The 20,968-nt window shown below is 36.3% G+C and overlaps 1 protein-coding gene across 32 annotated transcripts in view; it reads left to right on the top strand.

The window, feature by feature from the left end:
* Positions 1–20,968, top strand: part of R3HCC1L (R3H domain and coiled-coil containing 1 like) — a 105,485-nt gene that overhangs the window by 62,633 nt on the left and 21,884 nt on the right. For 21 of the 32 annotated variants that reach the window (XM_055252911.2, XM_063629021.1, XM_063629007.1 and 18 more), the window contains one exon: positions 8,693–10,491. In XM_055252911.2, coding sequence (XP_055108886.1) covers positions 8,707–10,491 — 1,785 coding nt within the window. In that variant the 5' untranslated portion in view covers positions 8,693–8,706. Of the gene's footprint in view, positions 1–8,691; positions 10,492–11,902; positions 11,945–20,968 lie in introns of those variants that run through there. The other 11 variants (XM_063628976.1, XM_063628965.1, XM_063628999.1 and 8 more) reach the window with 2 other exon arrangements.

The following is a 20,968-nucleotide window of genomic DNA, read 5'->3' as shown; positions in this document are numbered from 1 at the left end:
TGCCTTTGCTTTCTCTTACATTGTTTATAGTAATGTCCTATTATGCTAAAACAATAGCGTATCTTTAAATTTTAGTGATTTTGTTTTAATTACAAGAATACTGCCTGTTCTTTTTGTAACAAATTTAAACAATACTGTGGTATATGTTGTATAAAAAGATAATAATTCTTTTTCCTGTTTCAGTTCCTGCTCTCCCAGTTGTAATCAGTGTTAACAGTTTAGATAATAGCTTTTTTTTTCCTCATTAGGAATATACACTTAAGAGAAATTCTTGCTAATTGAGAAAATTAGTATTTGGAAAATATCTCTTAAAAGTAAACCTATTAAAATGGAGACAAGATTTATTAGTTATTAATGAAAAAAATTTGTTAGGGATAGTATTCAGAAATGAAAACATTTTACTATGTGTATATTGTTTTTCTATATGTGTAACAAAATTTAAATTGTAACTGCAGCAGTGCTCATTCTCAGAATTAACAAAGAATGATGTGATATCTTCCTGGCATAATTTTTCCAGTAGAATTGTATAATAGTCTGATAGCATCCTTCATTTTGTGTTTCATTTGTCTAGCGTTTGTTATATAAAATAGACCTGTACATCAGTTTTATCAAAACTCTTGAGGGTTTCACCAGTTTTCTCAAGATATTTTCTTAACCCTTTCTCAATTCTTATTCTGTCGTTGTCCTTCTTTAGTTGTTGAGTGAATTGTCCTATCTTTAGTTGTTGAGTGGTTTGATTCTGCCAGGATCAAAGGATGTTGCTGTGAGATGAGCATTTTCTTTAATATTATTTTCATAGACTTCATGAAATCCTGCATTCTTTTGAGGGTTTGTATTTTCACATTACAACTGAGTTGCATTGTATTGACTTTGTATGATTGAGTATTTACAGCATTAGGCTATTAGTGAGAAATTGATAAACAAAAGCAGGATACATGGTTGCAACAGGTGTTAGTGTCTAGTAGAAACAGGTATCGGGGACTTTAGGAATACTAGTGTATCATAAGGGCCTTGACTCTGTCTGCAAACTTGTAACTTAAGGGATTCAATGTCCATTTAAGTAATAATAGCTAACTTTTATGGAGACTTTTACCATGCCTGGCAAATTTCTGTACATGCATATTTTTAGGTAATCTGCTCAGTGTGCCTATAAGTCTGTTATTATCCCCATTTTATGCGTTAAGTAAACTAAGGCTTAGAGCAATAACTTTTGTAGTATAGAATCTGGCCCATTGAAGACTTATAAAGTAGACTTCTGTCGGCACTGCTCAACACAAAAGGAAGAAAGCACAAATAAATAATATTAAGCACAAAAAAGGGGACATATAGCAGAACTAAAGCAACAACAAGAACTTACTGTGAATAACTTTCATATCAAATTTGAAAAGCTAGGTCAAAGGCAGATTTTCTAGAAGAAGAAAGAGAAACTAGAATAGACCTTTAACATTAAAGAAAATGAATCATTTTTAAACATCTTCACCAAACAGTATGAGTCCCAGACAGTGCTGCCAAGGAATTCTACCAACAGTAAGCCCACCCAGCCTTATTTCATAAATCTTTAACTTAAATAGTGTGTCTTGCAGTAACCTTGGTAACCCAATCATACAACTCCCAGTACTGGGAGGGAAAATTGTAGACCAGTCTTATTTGAATATACATGCAAAACCCTCAATATTGACAAGCCAAATGAACAGCTAGGCATTTGTCCTGACATTGAATGTTCCATATTTTTCCATTGATTTGAAGTGCCACGTTTATTATAAAATGAATTCCATATAGATGTGGATCCATTTTAGGGGGGTTTACTTGTGTGCTTAATCTGTCATCTTGAATTGAAAGCCTGTCTGTTGAATCTTAACATTCAAGATATTTGCATTGGCATTTAAATGTATGAGAATTGTAATGGTCTGGTAGTGGTCTGGTAGTGAACGCTTTATATAAATATCTTTCTGTCGCATAGTTTTTTGCATATCATTTGAAGAGGATGCCAGGATTAGAACTCAGTATACTGAATATCTCATTTGAGACATTTTATAAATCCAAAGAATATATCGTCATTCAAACAAATTTAAGTTGATAAAACTTAAAGATATTATTCAGAAAATAGATTTCAAATAAATATATTGTCTAAGTATTTTCCACAAAAATGTTTTCCTTCCGTACCCTCCCATGTGCCTTGCCTCCTTTTCAAGGGAATTGGAGATGACTTTATAAAGGGACAGGGAAACAAGTATTATCAGACACCTGAGATGCATTAGTCATTGCATTTGAACACCAAACTTAATTCTGTGTTTTCTAGAAAAGAAAGCAGAATGGGACACATGTTATGCTATGTGTGGTAAAGGAACTATATGACTTTGTCAGAGAGACAGCTTTCTTTCCTTTGTTTTATAAGTGAGACACTGGAAAGATGATAGTTGCCTTCAGCCTTGGTTTTGCAAAAGTTAGGAAATGTTTTTTGGATGGATATTTTCTTTATTGACCAATGACTATGAAAGATGAGATTTTTTTTTTTTTTTTAAAGAGACGGGGTCTCACTACCTTGCCCAAGCTGGAGTGTAGTGGTTATTCATCCACAGGCACAGTCATAGCACACTGCAGCCTTGAACTCCTAGTCTCAAGCTGTCCTCCCACCTCAGCCTTCCAAGAGCTCGGATTACAGGCGCATGCCTCTGGCTGAGATTTTAACATTAAATTTTAATTTAGGGAATCTTAGTGTCTGTAGTGAGCTAAGATAAATGATTTACTTTTGCTTTCAGAAAAATTCCAAGGCCTGACTGGTAAATATGGAGGGACCTCTCAAGTTGGAAAATCATCTGTTTTGCAACCATCACAGTAAAGATGGAATCAGAGAAGGATAATCAAATTTAGGATGCTACCTGGTTTTGATGAGGAAGCAGAAAATTTGCATGCTTTTAAAGCGCTACCCCACACACTGCTTATTAATTGCAAGGGAGAAAATACATAGTAATTATACAGTAGAAAAATTGGACAATACTTGGACTGGATGATCAAAGTTAAGAGCATCACTGAAGGACAGGTGGAAATCATGTGCCTCAAGATGTGATGCTCTGAGGACACATCACCACCATGAAGGGTTCTGGCTGAGAATGTGTAACCTCAGTCTCATCACGGGAAGACACCAGACAAACCTTACATAAGGAGCATTCTCTTAAAAAATAGAGTGGGGGCCAGGCGCGGTGGCTCACGCTTGTAATCCCAGCACTTTGGGAGCCCGAGGCGGGCGGATCACAAGGTCAGGAGTTCGAGACCAGCCTGGCCAATATGGTGAAACCCTGTCTCTACTAAAAATATAAAAATGAGCTGGGTGTGGTGGCAGGCGCCTGTAGTCCCAGCTACACGCTCGGGAGACTGAGGCAGGAGAATCACTTGAACCTGCGAGGCGGAGGTTACAGTGAGCTGAGATTGTGCCACTGCACTCCAGCCTGGGTGACAGAGTAAGACTCCGTCACAGAAAAGAAAAAAAAAAAAAGAGTGGGGAGGGGAACTGTTCTCCCAAAATGTCAATGTCATAAATGACAGCTTTCACTGTGGAGGTGTTCTAGAATGTTGGAGGCTTAAGACACCTGGCAATTAAAGGCACTACCTGACCCTAACTGGATCCTGTATGGAGAGGGAAATATTCTATAAAGGACATCATGGGATCGCTTGACAAAATTCAATTACTTAAGTTAAATGAAAGTATTATATTAGTGTTAAATATGCTGACATTGGTAACTGTATTGTGGCTGTGTAAGAGAATATCCCTATATAGGAAATATATTATACTTTGAAGTATTTAGGGCAAAGGGCCATGATGTCTGTAATTTGCCCTCAAAAATATTCAGGAAGAAAACTGCATGTGTGTGTATGTATATGTAAAGAGAGGAAGAGGAGGAGGAATATGCATGATTGCAAATGATAAATGAGGTGAAATATTAACCATAGGTGAATATGGGTAAACAGTATAAGGGTACTATTTGTATTATTTTTACTTTTGTAACATCTATAGGTATGAAATTATTCCCAAATAAAATGTTAAGACAATATATATAGTTTAGCTATGGTGCATTCTGATGAACTAACAAATACAGAATTTGTTCTATAAGAATGAATAGTTAGTATGCCCATTAGGCAGTTTCTCTCAAATATCAGATGTCTCATGTGAGTCTTCGGTAAATAGTGGATTAAATCAATTCGTGGTTGAATTACCCAGTGAGTGCCTTAAGTGCCAATACTCAGTTGTTGATTGAAGAGGGATCCATATGTTTTAGATACCAAATATGGGACAAAAAAGCGTTGACATTCTGTTGTGAAAATATGAAAGCTCAATTTATTTTGTGCTTGTTCAATTTCTCATGAAGATGGATCAGAGAGATACTTAAAGGAAGTTACCAATATTTTCTCTCAGGGAGCCGTGGAAACTGTAGAAGCAATTGGACAGGTGCTCAGGTATGATCCCAGTGTTCAACAGTATAATATAAAAAAATGATTTGGCCTAAAATATTTTAAAGGCATGTGTTAGCAATTGACTGACCTCCATTATGAAGGAATCTGAATTTTTATCCCCTTTAGAAAGTGTGATTTTTGAACAGAGTGCATGCTGATGGTCCTTCAAGCATAAATTAAGCTGCAAAATACACTCCAAATAATGGATTCTGTCCAGTTAAGAAGCAAATTAGATGGATAAAAAGCACTTAGAACATTGTGAAAAAGTTAAAACTGTGTTAAAAGAGAGAAAATATTGGCCCAGCACAGTGGCTTACACCTGTAATCCCAGCACTTGGGGAGGCCGAGGTGAGCAGATCACCTGAGGTCGGGAGTTTGAGACCAGCCTGACCAACATAGAGAAACCCCGTCTCTACTAAAAATACAAAATTAGCCGGGTGTGGTGGTGGGCACCTGTAATCCCAGCTGCTTGGGAGGCTGAGGCAGGAGAATATCCTGAACCCAGGAGGCAGAGGTTGCGGTGAGCCAAGATCGTGCCATTGCACTCCAGCCTGGGCAACAAGAGCAAAACTCCATCTCAAAAAAAAAAAGAGAGAGAGAGAAGATCAAGTGGTATTAGTAAATAGCAAGTAGCAGGATGGGAGAAGTTTAATCCAAGGTATGTTTTTAAAAATTGTATGGCAGGCAGCCCCACTCCCAATGTGAAAAGCGTTTCTTGCCTATAGTTGCAAAAGAAATTCATAAAAATGCAACAAGGCTTTAAATTAAATTGGCAATATAATGTTCTCCTCTTTTCCACGGTTTTGCTTTCCATGGTTTCAGTTCCTGTGGTCATCCATGTATGAAAATATCGCATACTATAATATACTTTGAGAGACCACATTCACATAGCTTTTATATATAACAACATTACATATTGTTATACTTGTTCTATTATTATTGTTAATCTTTTCCTGTGCCTAATTTATAAATTAAAATTTATCATAGGTATGTATGTGTAGTAAAAGACAGTATATATGGGGTTTGGTACTATCCACGGTCCAGGCATCCATTAGGGATCTTGGTACATATCTGCTGCAGATAAGAGAGGGGACTACTGTATCTTGACAGTCCACAAGAATGGGGATGCTTCTCCTTTTTTGTGTCTGTGAGTTATGAAAAAATGGGCATAGTGGTGGATTGGAGTGTCTCCTACTGGCCTGAGACCTGATTGTTAAAATTTTAGGAATTCTGCAAACTGATTGTTAAACACAGCTATTACTAAAAACTAAAGAACATAGGCTTACTATTAAAATTACATTTTAAAAGCTAATAAATACTTCAAACTCATCACTTCCTAATTATTTTACTACATTTTATTATGATCTATGCTTTTCAAGTTATTTATGTAAGTATATCGTACCTCTGGTTGAAATAATAGAATGGTGTGCTTTTGTACATTTTTTTCCCCAGCTCTATATTTGGTGATGTCACAGTGATAACTAGAAATTAGCTATGGGAAGAATGTTTACACTACAGAGATTGTCAAATGCCATAAGTAGGGCTTGATTTGTTATTTCTTGATTGTCTAGACTTAAAGTGATGGAGAAAATGCTGCTAATAAAAATGTATCATGCCTTTAGCTATTATATTGTAACTAAAACAAAGTATATATTCTTCCATTATTAAAAAATGATTACTTCAGCTAAGAAGTCACTTACATCATTGACATCAATGACTTAAACATCAAGTAATACTAACGAAGGACACTTGGAAAGCTGATTGCTGAATATTTGCCAGCACACTGCTGGTCATGGCACAGTCGAAATCATTGCTTTGGTAGGAAATAGATAATAATATAAATTTATTATACTGATTTTCAGCTATAGGAAATAGTATTGTATGTGAGCATTATTTAAGAAAAAAGGTTGAATTTGTAAAGTCATTAACTGTGGCACATAATAATTTTAAAGTAGATAATTTGAAGCCTTTGATGGGTCTATTGCAGATTAGAAATAGAATCATAGAATTTAGAGTTTCTCTAGTATATGTCAGTCATCCAGTCTTTATCTAAATTCTGCTAGAGACAGAGCTCATTTCCTGGTAATAACATTGGAGAAATCTAGAAGTAGAATTCTATCTTACTTTGAGCTAAATTTTATTTTCCTTTTATTTCTAACAACTGGTTCTGGTACTGACTTCTGGAGAAACATAGAAACATAAACAAGAGATTTTGTCTCTTTTATAGAGCAACTGATCTTTCAGGCATAAAGTTAGCTGTGGTTTTTCATTGAGACCTCTTTGGGCAAGAATTATACCTTTAGTTCTTTTAGCTCTACATTGTATGACATATTTTGTAGACTCTGTAATCTAAGAGTGTGTTACCTTTTTAAACATCACATCACTATTTTGGGGCTTTTATTGACCTTGTGAACGAAATAAAAGCCTTTAGACCTTTCTTTATGCAAATTGTACAGAAGTGACGTCTTCTGTCTTCTGTTCGATTCTTTAAAAAAAAAAAAAAAAAAAAAAAAAAACTCCAAAAGAGATCCTTGTGTCTACTGCTTTATACCTTCATATTGCTTTCAGCACAGCATTTCAGATTATAGAAATGATACTGAATTTTAATTTTGTAATTTTTTTTATTTATTAGTTCTGTCATTTTTGTGTCAGTTGCAGACTTGATAAGCACGCAGCGTTTATTGTTTACATCTAAATTATTATATGAAATGTTGAATTTCAAAGGGCTATATAATCCTCCTTTAATCTCTAAATTCATTTCTACCCATTATTATTATTTTTTGTTTAATCTTTTGTGAGTCCACTTATCAGTTTTGCTAAGTAATCCCCATTTCATCATTTTATGTCCAGAAATTCATTATGATATATTTTGTCAGATGCTTTACTTGCTGTAATCCAGGCATGCTATGTCTCTGGTATCCCTTCCTTTGAAACACACTTCAGTACTTCTGTCTTTGAAAATTAGGCATTTTTTGAAAAATCCTGGCATGCCTAAATGTTAAGGTCATATTCTTCCTCAAATGGAAGATATAAAATACATGAAGAATGTTGGGCTAGATGTTAACTAAGATACCAAAAGAGAAAAGGAACAAGATAATCACTGGAGATACTTGATGATCAGGGCCACGGTATTACTTGGGCTGAAAGGAAAATAACCTGTGCCATGAGAATAGAGCTTTTTCACCGAGGAAGTATTCTGTACCAGGTGAAATTTTAGGGATCTGGAATAGAGTGGACAGGATGCATTAGCCTTTTTTCCTCTCTGCCTTCTCATTAACTCCTTCTTTCAAAATGTATGTTGTGAAATGTTAACAGTGTGTGCATCTGCGTGTATGTGGCTGTTTCTCTGTTGTGTATAGCACCTCCTTATTCTCTTTGTCCTGGACAAACTTATCCCTACTTCATAGCATTATTTTGAAAATTAAAAGAATAATTCAATGTGAAATTCACTAGCACATTTTCTTGTATTTAGTAGATAGTAGATAAAGGTTTGTTTAACTTCTGTTACATTTCTTCTTGTTAAATTCCATTGAGCAACCATGGTGGAGGTTGTCAGGGAGTTACTAGAGTGAATTGTCTCATCACAGTTTCCTTGGTCTTCTACCCTTCATCCTAGCCAGATCTGTTTTATTACTGCTGGAAGCAAGGGAAATTGATAGCAAGTCACTTGACTAAATGGTATTAATAGAATAATACTTTTCTCTTTTTCACTACTTTCTCTTTTCTAAGAAATCTTGGATCAAAAGCAACATCTTCCAGAAAGCATTCTCTGACAAGTCATTTCATTTTCTAGCTAACATTCAAGTTACTCTCAGAAATCACTTTATGTGTATATACATTTATGTTGAACAACAACAACAAAAAAAATTAAAGAAAAAAAAAAAGGCTGGGCACAGTGGTTCATGCCTGTCATCCCAGCACTTTGGGTGGATTGCCTTAAGCTCAGCCTGGGCTTGAGACCAGCCTAGGCAACATGCTGAAACCCGGTCTCTACCAGAAATACAAAAACAAAACCACAGAGCCAGGCATGGTGGCATGTGTCTGTGGTCCTAGCTGCTCAGGAGGCAGAGGTGGAAGGATCGCTTGAGACTGGGAGGGCAGAGGTTATAGTGAGCTGAGGTCGCTCCACTGCACTCTAGCCTGGGTGACAGAGTGAGACTCTGTCTCAAAAAGAAAAAAGAAAATCTTTTGGTTCAATGCATAGTAATTAGTGTCTGATAATTCAATCATTCTTCTCTTGCAGATTGTGGTGGTGCCATGCAGCAAGAAGCAGAGAGATGCAGAGTTCGAGCCAGAAGGCCTGACATGGCACTTTATGTACCTAAAGCTCGTAGGGGTGCAGTACTCCTTAAGACAGGTAGTGAAGAAGAAAGCTGTGGTTCACCTAACTCTGTGGTGAAAGAAAAGCAAAAAGAAAGTTCTCTCTCCCAAAAAGAAGTCTTTAGAGACAAACCGGAGGCTCGAAGACTGAGTATCAATCCTGATAGAAAGGAGCATAATTGTAGAGAAGGAAAGAAATCTTCAACAAAATTAAGAATGGACACATGCCTTCAAAAAACAAATAGAGTTTGTTCTAAGAGAGGAACCACTGAATCCAAAGAAGTATTATCCCAAGGACAACAGCAGGGAGCCCCAAATGCTGGGGTTATAACTAATGCACCTTTACAGAGACATTTTAAACCAAAGAAGGTAGAGTGTTTGGAAGTTGAAACTACAGATGTGACAGGACTTGAGAGGATACTTCTTTCACAGGCCTGTTCAGAAATCAGTGAGGCTCGAGTTCCAAGCAAACCATTCCAAAATGTGGAATTCTGTGACTTCAGTAGGCATGAACCTGATGGGGAAACATTTGAAGACAAAGATTTGGAAAGCAGAATTGAAACTGATAGCAAGGTTTTGGAGATACTATATGAGTTTCCTAGAGTTTTTAGTTCTGTCATGAAACCTGAGAATATGATTGTACCAATAAAACTCAGCTCTGATTCTGAAATTGTACAACAAAGCACGCAAACATCAGATGGAATATTGGAGCCCAGCAGCAGAGGCATCACCACTACTTCTGTTCCTGGAAGTCCAGATGGTGTCTTTGATCAAACTTGCATAGATTTTGAAGTTGAGAATGTAGGTGGTATAGCCAGTAGTACAGGTTTCATCTTAGATCAAAAAGATACAAATTCCATTCCTGAAACTACGGGTCACATCTCTGTGTCAGAGAGCACAAATGACACTGTTAGTCCAGTAATGATTAGAGAATGTGAGAAGAATGACAGCACTGCTGATGAGTTACATATAAAGCACGAACCTCCTGATACAGCTGTCCTTGCCCATGAAACACATAGAGATAATGGATTTAAGAATGTAGGTGACATTACCAATAAAGCATGTATGATGGACACTACAGGTATGTCCTGTAGTGATCATGTAACTGTTGATAGCCCTTATGTAGTTGCAGTTAGAATAGCTGATGAGACCTCTAATAATACACGAAGTTTCTCAAAGTTTATAGGAATGAGTGCAGATGCAACTCCTCTTCATGTAGCTAAAAGTGGGAATGACACTGAAAATTTCAGCAACCTGACTGCTTGCTCAGATATTTATGCTGAGAGTATTTCATCTCATTTTACAGAGTCAACAGGAAAGTTGATAGAGAGCTTGTCAGATTGTGCTTCCTCCTTACCTATAAAAAAGATTGCTGGTAGTAATTATAACACTTTTTTGGACTCTGAACTCAGTATGTTGAATGGGAAAAAAGTTCTTTCAGACAGTGCCATGGGCATTGATCTGGGTAGTACTGGTGATACAACAGAAGCATTGCACGAACTAAGAACTGCCGAAGAGTTCAAAACAAAAGAGCAAGATGACTCAGAGAATATAGAATTTGGTGTATCTTTTCCTGATAGGGAATTATTATCTATGGAAACATCCATCGAACCAAAAGCAACGGAAACTTCTCACACAGAGGGAATTACTGCCACTGAGGAGAGCTGGGAGTCTATGTTTAACGATGATGGTGACTGCCTGGATCCACGTTTTCTACAAGAGGTATGTTTAATTGAAATTGCCTGATGCTTAGACAGTTTATAAATTAGGATTTCATGGTAATTTTGATAGACATTGATGCACATTCACTGATATTTAAGAGTTCCTGCAATAAACTAATAGGCTTGTAGATTAAGAAGAGAATATCTGATAGATCTTTAAAAAATAAAATACACAGAATTGAGCTATATCTATAATAGCCAAGCCCTGAGAGATTTTATTGAATAAAGACGAATTTAATGGATTTTAGCTATCTGTTGAGGAAATACAAAGGAAAACTTCTTCAGAAAGGTTTTTCTGTGTTGACAAGGTATCTTTTATTTACATAGGCCTATTTAAGGGAAGGAGAATAATTTATTACTATTGTTATTTATATTTTATTTTCTAGTGGATGTTGGAGTGTTAGACACTGTAGAGGGAAGGAAGTAGAGAAAGGAAGGGTAAAATACAAGAAAGTATCATTGTTTTTTAAGGAGTTTATACTGGGTTAAATTGAAGAATGAATTACCCATTTAGCATAAATAGAAGATGTAAGTTAATAATGATATGCTGGCCAATTAGAATTCACAAATAAATGTTAGATTTGAGGCATCTTAGAAATTACTCAGTTCAGTCTTTTTGTTTTCTTAATTTAAATGTTTACTCTGTATCCAACATTTAAATTCCTTACCATAAATAAGAATCACTGGTTTTAAGTAGTAGAACACTCCCTCTTTCCTTCCCTGTAGTGGGTTCACGTAACTTGCCTGGAAGGGAAAAAATTATTTTCTTGTAAGAGCACCAGTTTTATAAATGAGGAAGTTGAAGCTCAGTGGTTATACCTTTAGGAAAGGCAGAATCAGAATTTCAGTCTAGTTCTGTCTTAATCCAATGTTTATGTTCTTTCTACGAGACTATTTCCTCACCTAAAGGATTTCTTTTGAGGCATTCCAAAGACCCTTTTGAATACTAAGTGATGAGTCTTTTGTTTCTGAGAATTAAGCTAGAAGTATAGAAAAATTATTACATGCCTGTAAAAGAGCCACATAATACTGAAGAAGGCAGTCCATTGGACAGAACTGACTTTCCAATACCAAGCAATCCCACCTCGTTCATGGGAAGTGTTTGCACAGAAAGAATTTCCCTGTACCACAAACGAGCACATCCTGTCAGGTCAGGAAACACTATATCTTAAACATTCCTTAGAACAAAATATAGAGCGGAGAATATCTATGAATGAGCATCCACGAGCCCCTCGAAATTACATGCAAAATTATATGTATGTATGTGTGTTTTTTCATAGCTTTCATCAGATTCTCAAAGGCAATGATTTCCGAAGTATGGTCCCTAAACCAGCAGCATGAGTATCACCTAGGAACTTGTTAGAAATGCAAATTATTTAGCCCAGCAAACTGTCTATTTACAACTTTTTCAGGGGATTCTGATGCACATAAAGCCTGAGAACCACTGCTCAAAGGTAATACACTTAAATCTCTATCAGAATATGAGTGGGGAACTACAAATGACTATCAGCCCATAATTAGAAAAATACTGTTCAGCAGAGGTTTGACATCCAAATCAGGTTAAGAAATAATAATATGGTGGGAAGCTAGGTGAATATAGAGATGTTGTTAAGAATTAAAGCATTGAGAGAAGGCTTTAGTCTGAGAAAAGAAACTGTTCGCAAGAGTTGGTGGAAGGACTGCATGAGGAATAGAGAGCACATGAACACGGAGGAGAGATGAACAGCTTCCTCCAAAAAAAGAGCATGGCTCTCATGGCCTTTTACACATGGTGTAGTACTCAGTAAATATTTATCCAATGGATGGAGTTGATAGGGCAGAGTTGGGGGCTCTGTCTTTTTAGGGTGGCCTCCAGGGGCTTTCAAAACATCAGGGGCTGGAACTTGGATTCGGTGGGGTAGCTTATGGATGTGGCTTGTGTATTGGAAGAGGAGGAGTTCAGGTGTACAACTCAGTTTTTCAGGTCTTTCCAGTGTTTAGAGTAGGTGTAAAATAATTTAGGCAACAACTCAGTATTTTGAGGAGCATAGTAACATAAAGAGGACATTGGGATGACCTAAAGCTGAGATTGGGAGGAAAACAGAGAATATAATATTTTAAGCTAAAGATGGACAGTGTCTGGGTGTTGTGTTTGGCTTATGTTTGGAGGTACTTGGAAGAGAGTAGGGTCTGTGTTGAGGAATGAGCATAACTGAGAGCAGGAAGGAGGGAAATGGATTGAGAATGCAAGTAGCAGATCCAACTCCAAAACTATGGGCTCCTCTGCTTTGGGTTTTAGAAAATGTAATAATGATAATGTTATTAAAAGATGTCACAAATCCAGCAACATTAATAGCCCTTTGATGACTTCTGGTTTATTACTTTTATTGCTCCAAACATACTTTATTAAGTGCTAAAGCAGAGTGAGTGCCTGCCTCCCTTGAAAACTTTCCAACTGAAGTTTTTGGCTATCATCCCAGCTGGCCTGTTTCTTGATTGATAACAGCTAGACATATGGAGGTATGCCTAATACTTCTAATAGTCAGGTGTGCTGTAGAGCAAGGTGTGACAGCCATTGGCTTGTGAAGCAATTTCCTGTGACATTTGAACCTCCAAAACTGCCTCAGAGGCTTAGAGTATAAGTCGGTCATTATTGAGCTCCCAGAACTGCAACTCTTGATGAGTCTCCAAGAATCACACTTAGTCTCCTAAAGCCATGGTGTGGAATGCCCAGAAACTTAAGGTGGTAATTGATGAAGGAGATGATATTGGCATGACTTTTTTTAGCCCTCTGAATTCTTGGTAGAAGAACACAGGAGTTATGTTCGTTAGAAAATACTTTCATAACCCTACTGCCATCTGTACTGATCATCAAATCTATTGGTAGGAGGATTAACGGGATACCAAGAACATAACACTGATGTTGATAGATACCAGCATCTGTCACCTTCATTGTCATTTCTGGCACTGATTAGAATTTTTAGATAGGGGTAAATATTTAAGTAGGTATCTCCTAAACTTTTTAAGAATTTGAGGCCTTCCTTTGGTTACAGAAGGCCACTAATATTATACCACCATATTCTATAACAGTATGTAGACCATAATGGGTAAGAGAAGAGTAAAAGGAATACCATCCTTTCCCACCCGTCTTACTTCTCTGTGTAGCTTACATTGTTATACTGTCTCTGTCTCCCTATAGTCTTTTGCAAAAATGGTGTCCATGGAAAACCCAAAACTGAAAGGAAAAATTTATAATCCAGTCACTAAAAGCAAATTATGTAACATACAAAGAGAGGAAAACCCTTCATATCCCAACCCCTTGAAGCCTCATAAATAGTTGGTAGCCCATCACCTTTCAATTAAATAGCAAATATTGAACACTTAGAGTTTCATAAACTATAAATCCCTAATAGCTAGATAAATGTTGTTATCACTGCTATGTTAAAGGCACTTGTGCTGCATGCCATCTTTTGCTCTGAAGTTGTTCATGTTTTATTTGGAGAGACAGTATGTAACTATGTGACTAGTCCCACAGCAATCTGCAGGGAAATTAATATAAAACAACCTTATAACAGATGTACTAAAACTGTATTTCATTGCCTGATAAGTGACACAGAATATGACTTCAAAAGGAGATGACAGGGATAGGACGGGGGAAAAAGAACAAAAGGGGATTAGATCCCCCAATGCTAGACTGGTTGATGCAGTTTCGTGTTGGTGAGGCTATAGAATTAAACAAGAGATTATAGTTCTCACATTTACTATGCTGTTCTGTTTCTAATTTCTATTTTCTATTCTATTTTTAAAAAATGTATAGACTTTATTTTTGAGTAGTTTTAGATTTATTTAAAAAATTGAACAGAGTACAGAGTTCCCTTGTACCCCCTCACCTGTCTAGTTCTAATTTTTTTCACAGTATCTTTTAATAGTTCCAGCTGATTTTAACAGATTTATAATTCATATTTTATAAAAATGTCAGAATTGACATGTTATTGACTGCCTAAGTGGGGATTTATAGACTCACTTTCCAGATGCTGTATATTCTAATGCAGTCAGTTGGGACATCCAGTGAAGAATCTGAGTGAATTATGTACTCTATTTTTATTGTTCAATCCATTAGTGAATGATGACTAGATCTCTGGTCCAAACAGAAAGAGGGAATATTAAGTAGATTCCATCGCTTATAGTTTTTGTTTTTGTAACCAGGTGACTCCTAAAATTAAAAATCTCCCTTCTGAGCTCTGTTATGTTTGTTGCATAACACTTTTCCTCAGAATCAGCATAGAAGCCAGCAGCATTTTAATTTCTGATCCTCTTTCAAAACTGGAGAAAGGTGAACAGTTCTGGGCCTGTATTGTCAGTACAAGGAAGCTTTTATTTAAGAATTCTTGTCTGAAGATTCAGATTCCTAGTGTACCTTGCTCTGTCCTTGGCAGTGCTTGTTTCAGTGAATTCCATGAGATACGGCATGTGGAGTATGGTTAGGGCATTTTTTAATTTGTCAGGGTATATATATAGTAAATCATAAAATCTTAAATTGATTTTCTTCAATAGAAAGTGAGTTAACAAGCAGTTAAGTGGAAGAGAAAAACAGAAATGAAGGGCTTGAATAACCTCACCTACATAATTGAGAATTGATTATATGGGTTAATTCTATGTAAATAGATTTTTGAGGCAACTGTAGTAATTTTACACCACCAACTTGTGCCCAAATCTTGTTGTCCTTGTCCCTGTAACCCCTAGTGCCTCTCATTTAAATTTGTTATACCTATAACTGTAAAGTGGTTTATTATGTTTAATTGTGTTTAATTAAACGTACCCACGAAAATCTTCTCATTCCTATCTTCCAAGATGAGCCAGAATTTATATTATAGTCCTTGACATATAAGGACTCAGAGCCAGAGCTTTATCCTGTCTTAGAGATAGAACTGCACAAGTCATTTTTTAAAAGTGGAATGTTAGCATTTAAAATCATTTCTGAAAATAAGTCTCATTAGTTCCACAAGACTATCAACTCCTTAAACATTGATTTAGCAGTCTAGTCTAGCTCTAGTCTAGTCTAACCTACAATCTAGTCTGGCCCCTTCTTATTTTATAAATAAGGTAACTAAGGCCCAGCAGAGTTGTAGCTAAAGTAAGTTCATGCCAGAGTTGGCATTAGAATCTGTGCCTCCTGGTTTCTAGCCCTGCACTCTTTCCATGACATTAAGCCTTTATCTCTACCTGACGGGTCTCAGCCAGTCAACAGATATTGAACAAATATTCTGTGCCCAGCGCTGATCTTAGTGATGTTGGGGGTAAAAGAGAAGGATAACAATATTTAAAGAGTGTACAGTCTTGTGGAATAATGAGACTTATTTACTCTCAGGAATGACTAGAAAAAAAAGTATTCTCTTTCAATGAATTGGAAATGCCTGTGTGAAATATACCATTATTTTATGTATTACTAAGACAGAAAAAACTTTGACACAGTGCTTTTCCCTTAGAATTTTAATTTTATACATATTGAAACAACTCTTCTAATTAGACATAAATTTTTTTATCATATTTCATCTTCATACATAAAAAAGTAGTAAAATAAATTGGTTAAGATTTTCCTTATACTTCATGTTCACAATCCAACTCTTTCTAATAATGTGTTGATTCAGCCACTGATATTGATGCTTTTCTATTCAGTGTCATCCATTTTGCCATTAAGAACTTTGATGATGCAGCATTTCTTAAAAGAATACATAAAAGAACTAAAAATCTTTGTTGCAGGATTCTTAAGACACCTTTGCGCTTGTGTAGAGCTGTTCTGATATTTAGAATTTTCCTCCACATTACTGACCACCCTTTCTGCCAGTTTTGGTACTGGTGCTTCTGATACACATGTGCAGGAAGCAATAATAATATGTTGATTGTGATGCGTCCTAATGTCAGTGATGTTAAAATGTGAAAAAAAGGATATATCTTAGAATTGATGAAATGCGGTATATATCCAACTACTAAGTGTTAGGAAATAGTAATATAGGAAAGGAAAGATCGCCAAATTGGAGTAAATTGGGAAAGAACCATCAAGAGGAGTTAAAGATTAAAGCTGGATCTTGGGAGAAGAAGGAACATGAGCAGAAAAAGCCTTCCAGGTTGTGAGAACAGCTTGTGAAAAACAGAATCAGAATCAAGTCCCAAGTTTGTCACTATCAGAAGTTTAGATGATTTATTTTGAAATTTTGTTTTCTTTTTATAATTTATTCTGAACTTTCTTCTTGATTTATTAACCAGGGCAATTAAAGTTTATTGGTAAAGGGAAAGAAAAAAGTATCAATTTTTTCCCCCATTTTAGAGTGCCATTTAGAATCATTTAAAAAATATATGTTCTTACCTGAGCAGGGTGGCTCACACCTGTAATCCCAGCACTTTGTGGGGCCGAGGCAGATGGATCGCTTGAGTGCAGGAGTTTGAGACCAGCCTAGGCAACATGGTGAAACCTCATCTCTACAAAAAATACAAAACTTAGCCGGGTGTAGTGGCATGTGCCTGTGGTCCCAGCTACTGGGGAGGGTGAGGTGGAAGGATCGCTTGAGCCCAGGAGGCAGATGCTGCAGTGAGCCAAGTCATACCCCTGCAGTTCAGCCTGGGCAACAGAATGAGACCCTGTTTCAACATACACATATTTGTTGTTGTATAAATCAAATAAGTCTTGGGTTTTTTTGTTCATCTGTTTTTTAGGTGGTGGGGGTTGAGACAGAGTCTCACTTTGTTGCCCAGGCTGGAGTGCAGTGGCATGATCTTAGCTCACTGTAGCCTCAAACTCCTGGGCTCAAGCAATTCTGCTGCCTCACCCTCCCGAGTAGCCGGGACCACAGGTGTATGCCACCACGCCTGTCTAATTTTTAAAAAATTATTTTTTGTAGAGGAGGGCTCTTGTTGTGTTGCCTAGGCTGGTCTTGATCTTTTGGCCTCAAGTGATCGTCTCACCTCAGCCCCCCAAATGGTTGAGATTACAAGTATGACCCACTACACCACACCCAGCCCAGAATAAGTCTTGTTAAGCATGCATTTGGACAAAATAATTAGCTTGAAGCATGTGCATTTTATTCATTCTATAAATATATATTGACTGCCTAGTTTGCAAGGTAATATGTTTGGTGGGGGAATATAGGAATAAATATGACATGTCAGTTATAGTTGAATTTAAAACCAAAATGTTGGTAAGGAAATTGAAACTCCATCCTTCCTTTCCAGCCTTATTTACTAGAGTAAGGTATTAGTTTGCTAGGCCTGTCATAACAGAGTTTTATAGTTTCAGGTCTAATGTTTAAGTCATTAATTCATTTTGAGTTGGTTTTTGTATATGGTAAGAGATAGGAATCTAGCTTCATTTTTCTGCATATAGGCATCCAGTTTTTTCAGCACGATTTATTGAAGAGGGTGTGCTTTCCTCAATATTCTTGGTGCCTTTGTCGAAAATCAGTTGGCTGTAAATGCATGAACAGAATAGGGTTCTCTATTCTGTTCCATTGGTCTGTATGCCTGTTTTTATACCAATACCATGCTGTTTTGGTTACTACCGCTTTACAGTATTTTTTGAAATCAGGTAGTGTGATACCTCTAGATTTATTCTTTTTGCTCAGTATTGCTTTGACTATCTTTGTCTTTTGTGGTTCCATTCAAATTTTAGTATTGTTTTTTCTATTTCTACGAAGAATTGTCATTGGTATTTTGATAGGGATTGCATTGAATCTTTAGATTGCTTTAGGCAGTATGGTCATTTTTTTTTTTTTTTTGAGACGGAGTCTCGCTCTGTCACCCAGGCTGGAGTGCAGTGGCACAATCTTGGCTCACTGTGGTCATTTTAACAGTATTAATTATTCCAGTTCTTAAGCATGAGATGTCTTCTGATTTGTTTGTGTTCTCTCCAGTTTTCTTTCATCAGTGTTTTATAGTTTTCCTTGTAGAGAGCTTTCGCCTCCTTCGTCAGATTTACTCCTAGGTATTTTATTTCATTTTTTGTATTTATTATAAATGGGATTTCTTTCTTGATTTTTTTTTTTTCAACTAGTGTGCTATTGGTGTACAGAAATGCTGAGTTATATTGGCTGACTTTGTATCTGGTAATTTACTGAATTTCTTTATCAGTTCTGAGAGTTTTTTGGTGGAGTCATTAGATTTTTCTATAAGATTTCATCTTTAAGAGATACAGTTTGACTTCCTCTTTTCCAATTTGGCAGCTCTTTATTTCTCTTGTCTGTTGCTCTGTCTAGGACTTCAAGTACTACGATGAGTAAGAGTGGTGAATGTGGACATTGTTGTTTTGTTCCCATTCTTAGAGGAAAAGTGGAAAGCTTTTCCCGTTCATCATCATGTTAGGTGTGAGTTTGTCATATATAGCCTTTATTATGTTGAGGTACGTTTCTTCTATTTCTAATTTGTTGAGAGTTTTTATCATGAAGCGATGTTGAACTTTATCAAGTGCTTTTTCTGTATCTGTTGAGATGTTTATGTGGGTTTTGACCTTCATTCTGTTGATGTATTGTATCACATTTTTTACAAAAATCTTCAACAAAATACTAGCAAACCAAATTCAACATAAAAAAAAAAAAAAGATACCATGATCAAGTGGGGTTTATTCTAGGAATGCAAGGATGATTCAACATATTCAAGTCATATGATGATTTGACCATGGTTAGTCTAGCTGGTGTTTTATTGATTTTGGTTTTTGTATTAAAAAAAAAACTTTTGTTTCATTGATACTTTGTATTTTCTTAGTCTCTCATTTAGTTCCAGTGTTATCTTTATTAAGTCTTTTACTAATTTTGGGTTTGGTTTGTTCTTGCTTTTCTAATTCTTTGAGGTGCTTCATTAGGTTGTGCTGATGAGAATGTATTCTGCAGTTGTTGGATAAAGTGTTCCAGTAATGTCTGTTAGGTCCATTTGGTTTACAGTGCAGTGTAAATCCAATGTTTCTCTGTTGATTTTCTGTCTAGATGATCTGTCCAATGCTGAAAGTGGGATGTTGAAGCCCCCAGCTATTATTGTATTGGAATCTATTTCTTCCTTTAGATCTAATAGTATTTGCTTTATATATCTGGGTGCTCTCGTGTTAGGTGTGTATATATTTACAATGTTGTATCATCTTACTGAGTTGATCGCTTTATCATAGACTTTCTTTGTTTCTTTTTCTTTTTTTTTTTTTTTTTTGGAGACTCTGTCTCCCAGGCTGGAGTGCAGTGGCATGGTCTCAGCTCACTGCACCCTCTACCTTCTGAGTTCAAGTGATTATTCTGCCCCAGCCTCCTGAGTAGCTGGGATTACAGGCGCATGCTATTATGCTCAGCTAATTTTTGTATTTTTAGTAGAAACAGGGTTTCATCATGTTGGCCAGGCTGGTCTTGAACTCCTGGCCTCAAGTGATCCACCTGCCTTGGCCTCCCAAAGTGTTGGGATTACAGGTGTGAGCCACCATGCCCAGCCAGCCCTTTTTAAAGTTTTTGACTTAAAGTCTGTTTTATCTTATATAACTACCCCTGCTTTGCTTTTGGTTTCTGTTTGTGTGGAATATATTTTTTCATCCTTTTACTTCCAGGCAATATGTGTCTACAGGTGAAGTGTTTCTTGTAGGCAGCATATAGTTGGGTCATGTTTATTAATTTGTTCAGCTAAATTACATCTTTTAAGTGGAGAATTTAACCCATGTACATTCATGGTTATTATTGATAGGTAAGGACTTATTCCTGTCATTTTATCGTTTTCTGTTTGTTTTATGTATCTTTTGTTTCTTTCTTCCTATCTTATTTATCTTTGCAGTTTGATGGTTTTCTGTGGTAGTAACATTTGACTTCTTTCTCTCATTTGTGTCTGTTCTGCCAGTGAGCTTTATGCTTTCATGTGTTTTTATGATGGTAGATAGCATCCTTTCACTTCCAGGTGTAAGATATCCTTAAACATTTCTTGTAGATCCAGTCTCATGATAATGAATTCTCTGTTTTTGCTTGTCTGGGAAGAACTTTATTGTTGTTCCCATCTGATGGGAATCCCTTCTGTGTATCCCTTCTATATAACTTGAAGGTTTTCTCTTGATGTTTTTTAGAATTCTTAGTCTTTGACTTTTGACAGTTTGACTACAGTGTGCCTTGGAGAAGACATTTTTGGGTTGAATCTGTTTGGGAATCTTTGAGCTTCCTATATTTTATGTCTATATCTCTTGCAAGACTTGGGACATTTTCAGCTGTTATTTCATTTAATAGTTTTTTTGTGCCTTTAGCCATCTCTTCTCTGGAACTCCCAAAATTTAAATATTTGTCACTTTGTGATGTCCCTCATTTCACGTAGGCTTTCTTTGTTCTGTTTATTTATTTTCTGACAGGGTTATTTCAGAAGGTCTGTCTTTTAAGTTCAGAAGTTCTTTCTTTTGCTTGATCTAGTCTACTATTGCCTTCAATTGTATTTTTTGTTTCATTCATTGAATTCTTCAGTTCAGGATTGATTTAGTTCTTCTTTATGAACTCTCTTTGTTG

Source organism: Symphalangus syndactylus, chromosome 2, assembly GCF_028878055.3.
Source record: "Symphalangus syndactylus isolate Jambi chromosome 2, NHGRI_mSymSyn1-v2.1_pri, whole genome shotgun sequence".
Taxonomy (NCBI): domain Eukaryota; kingdom Metazoa; phylum Chordata; class Mammalia; order Primates; family Hylobatidae; genus Symphalangus; species Symphalangus syndactylus.
The sequence above is the reverse complement of the archived record's forward strand: the minus strand, read 5'-3'. Positions and strand labels throughout refer to the sequence as shown.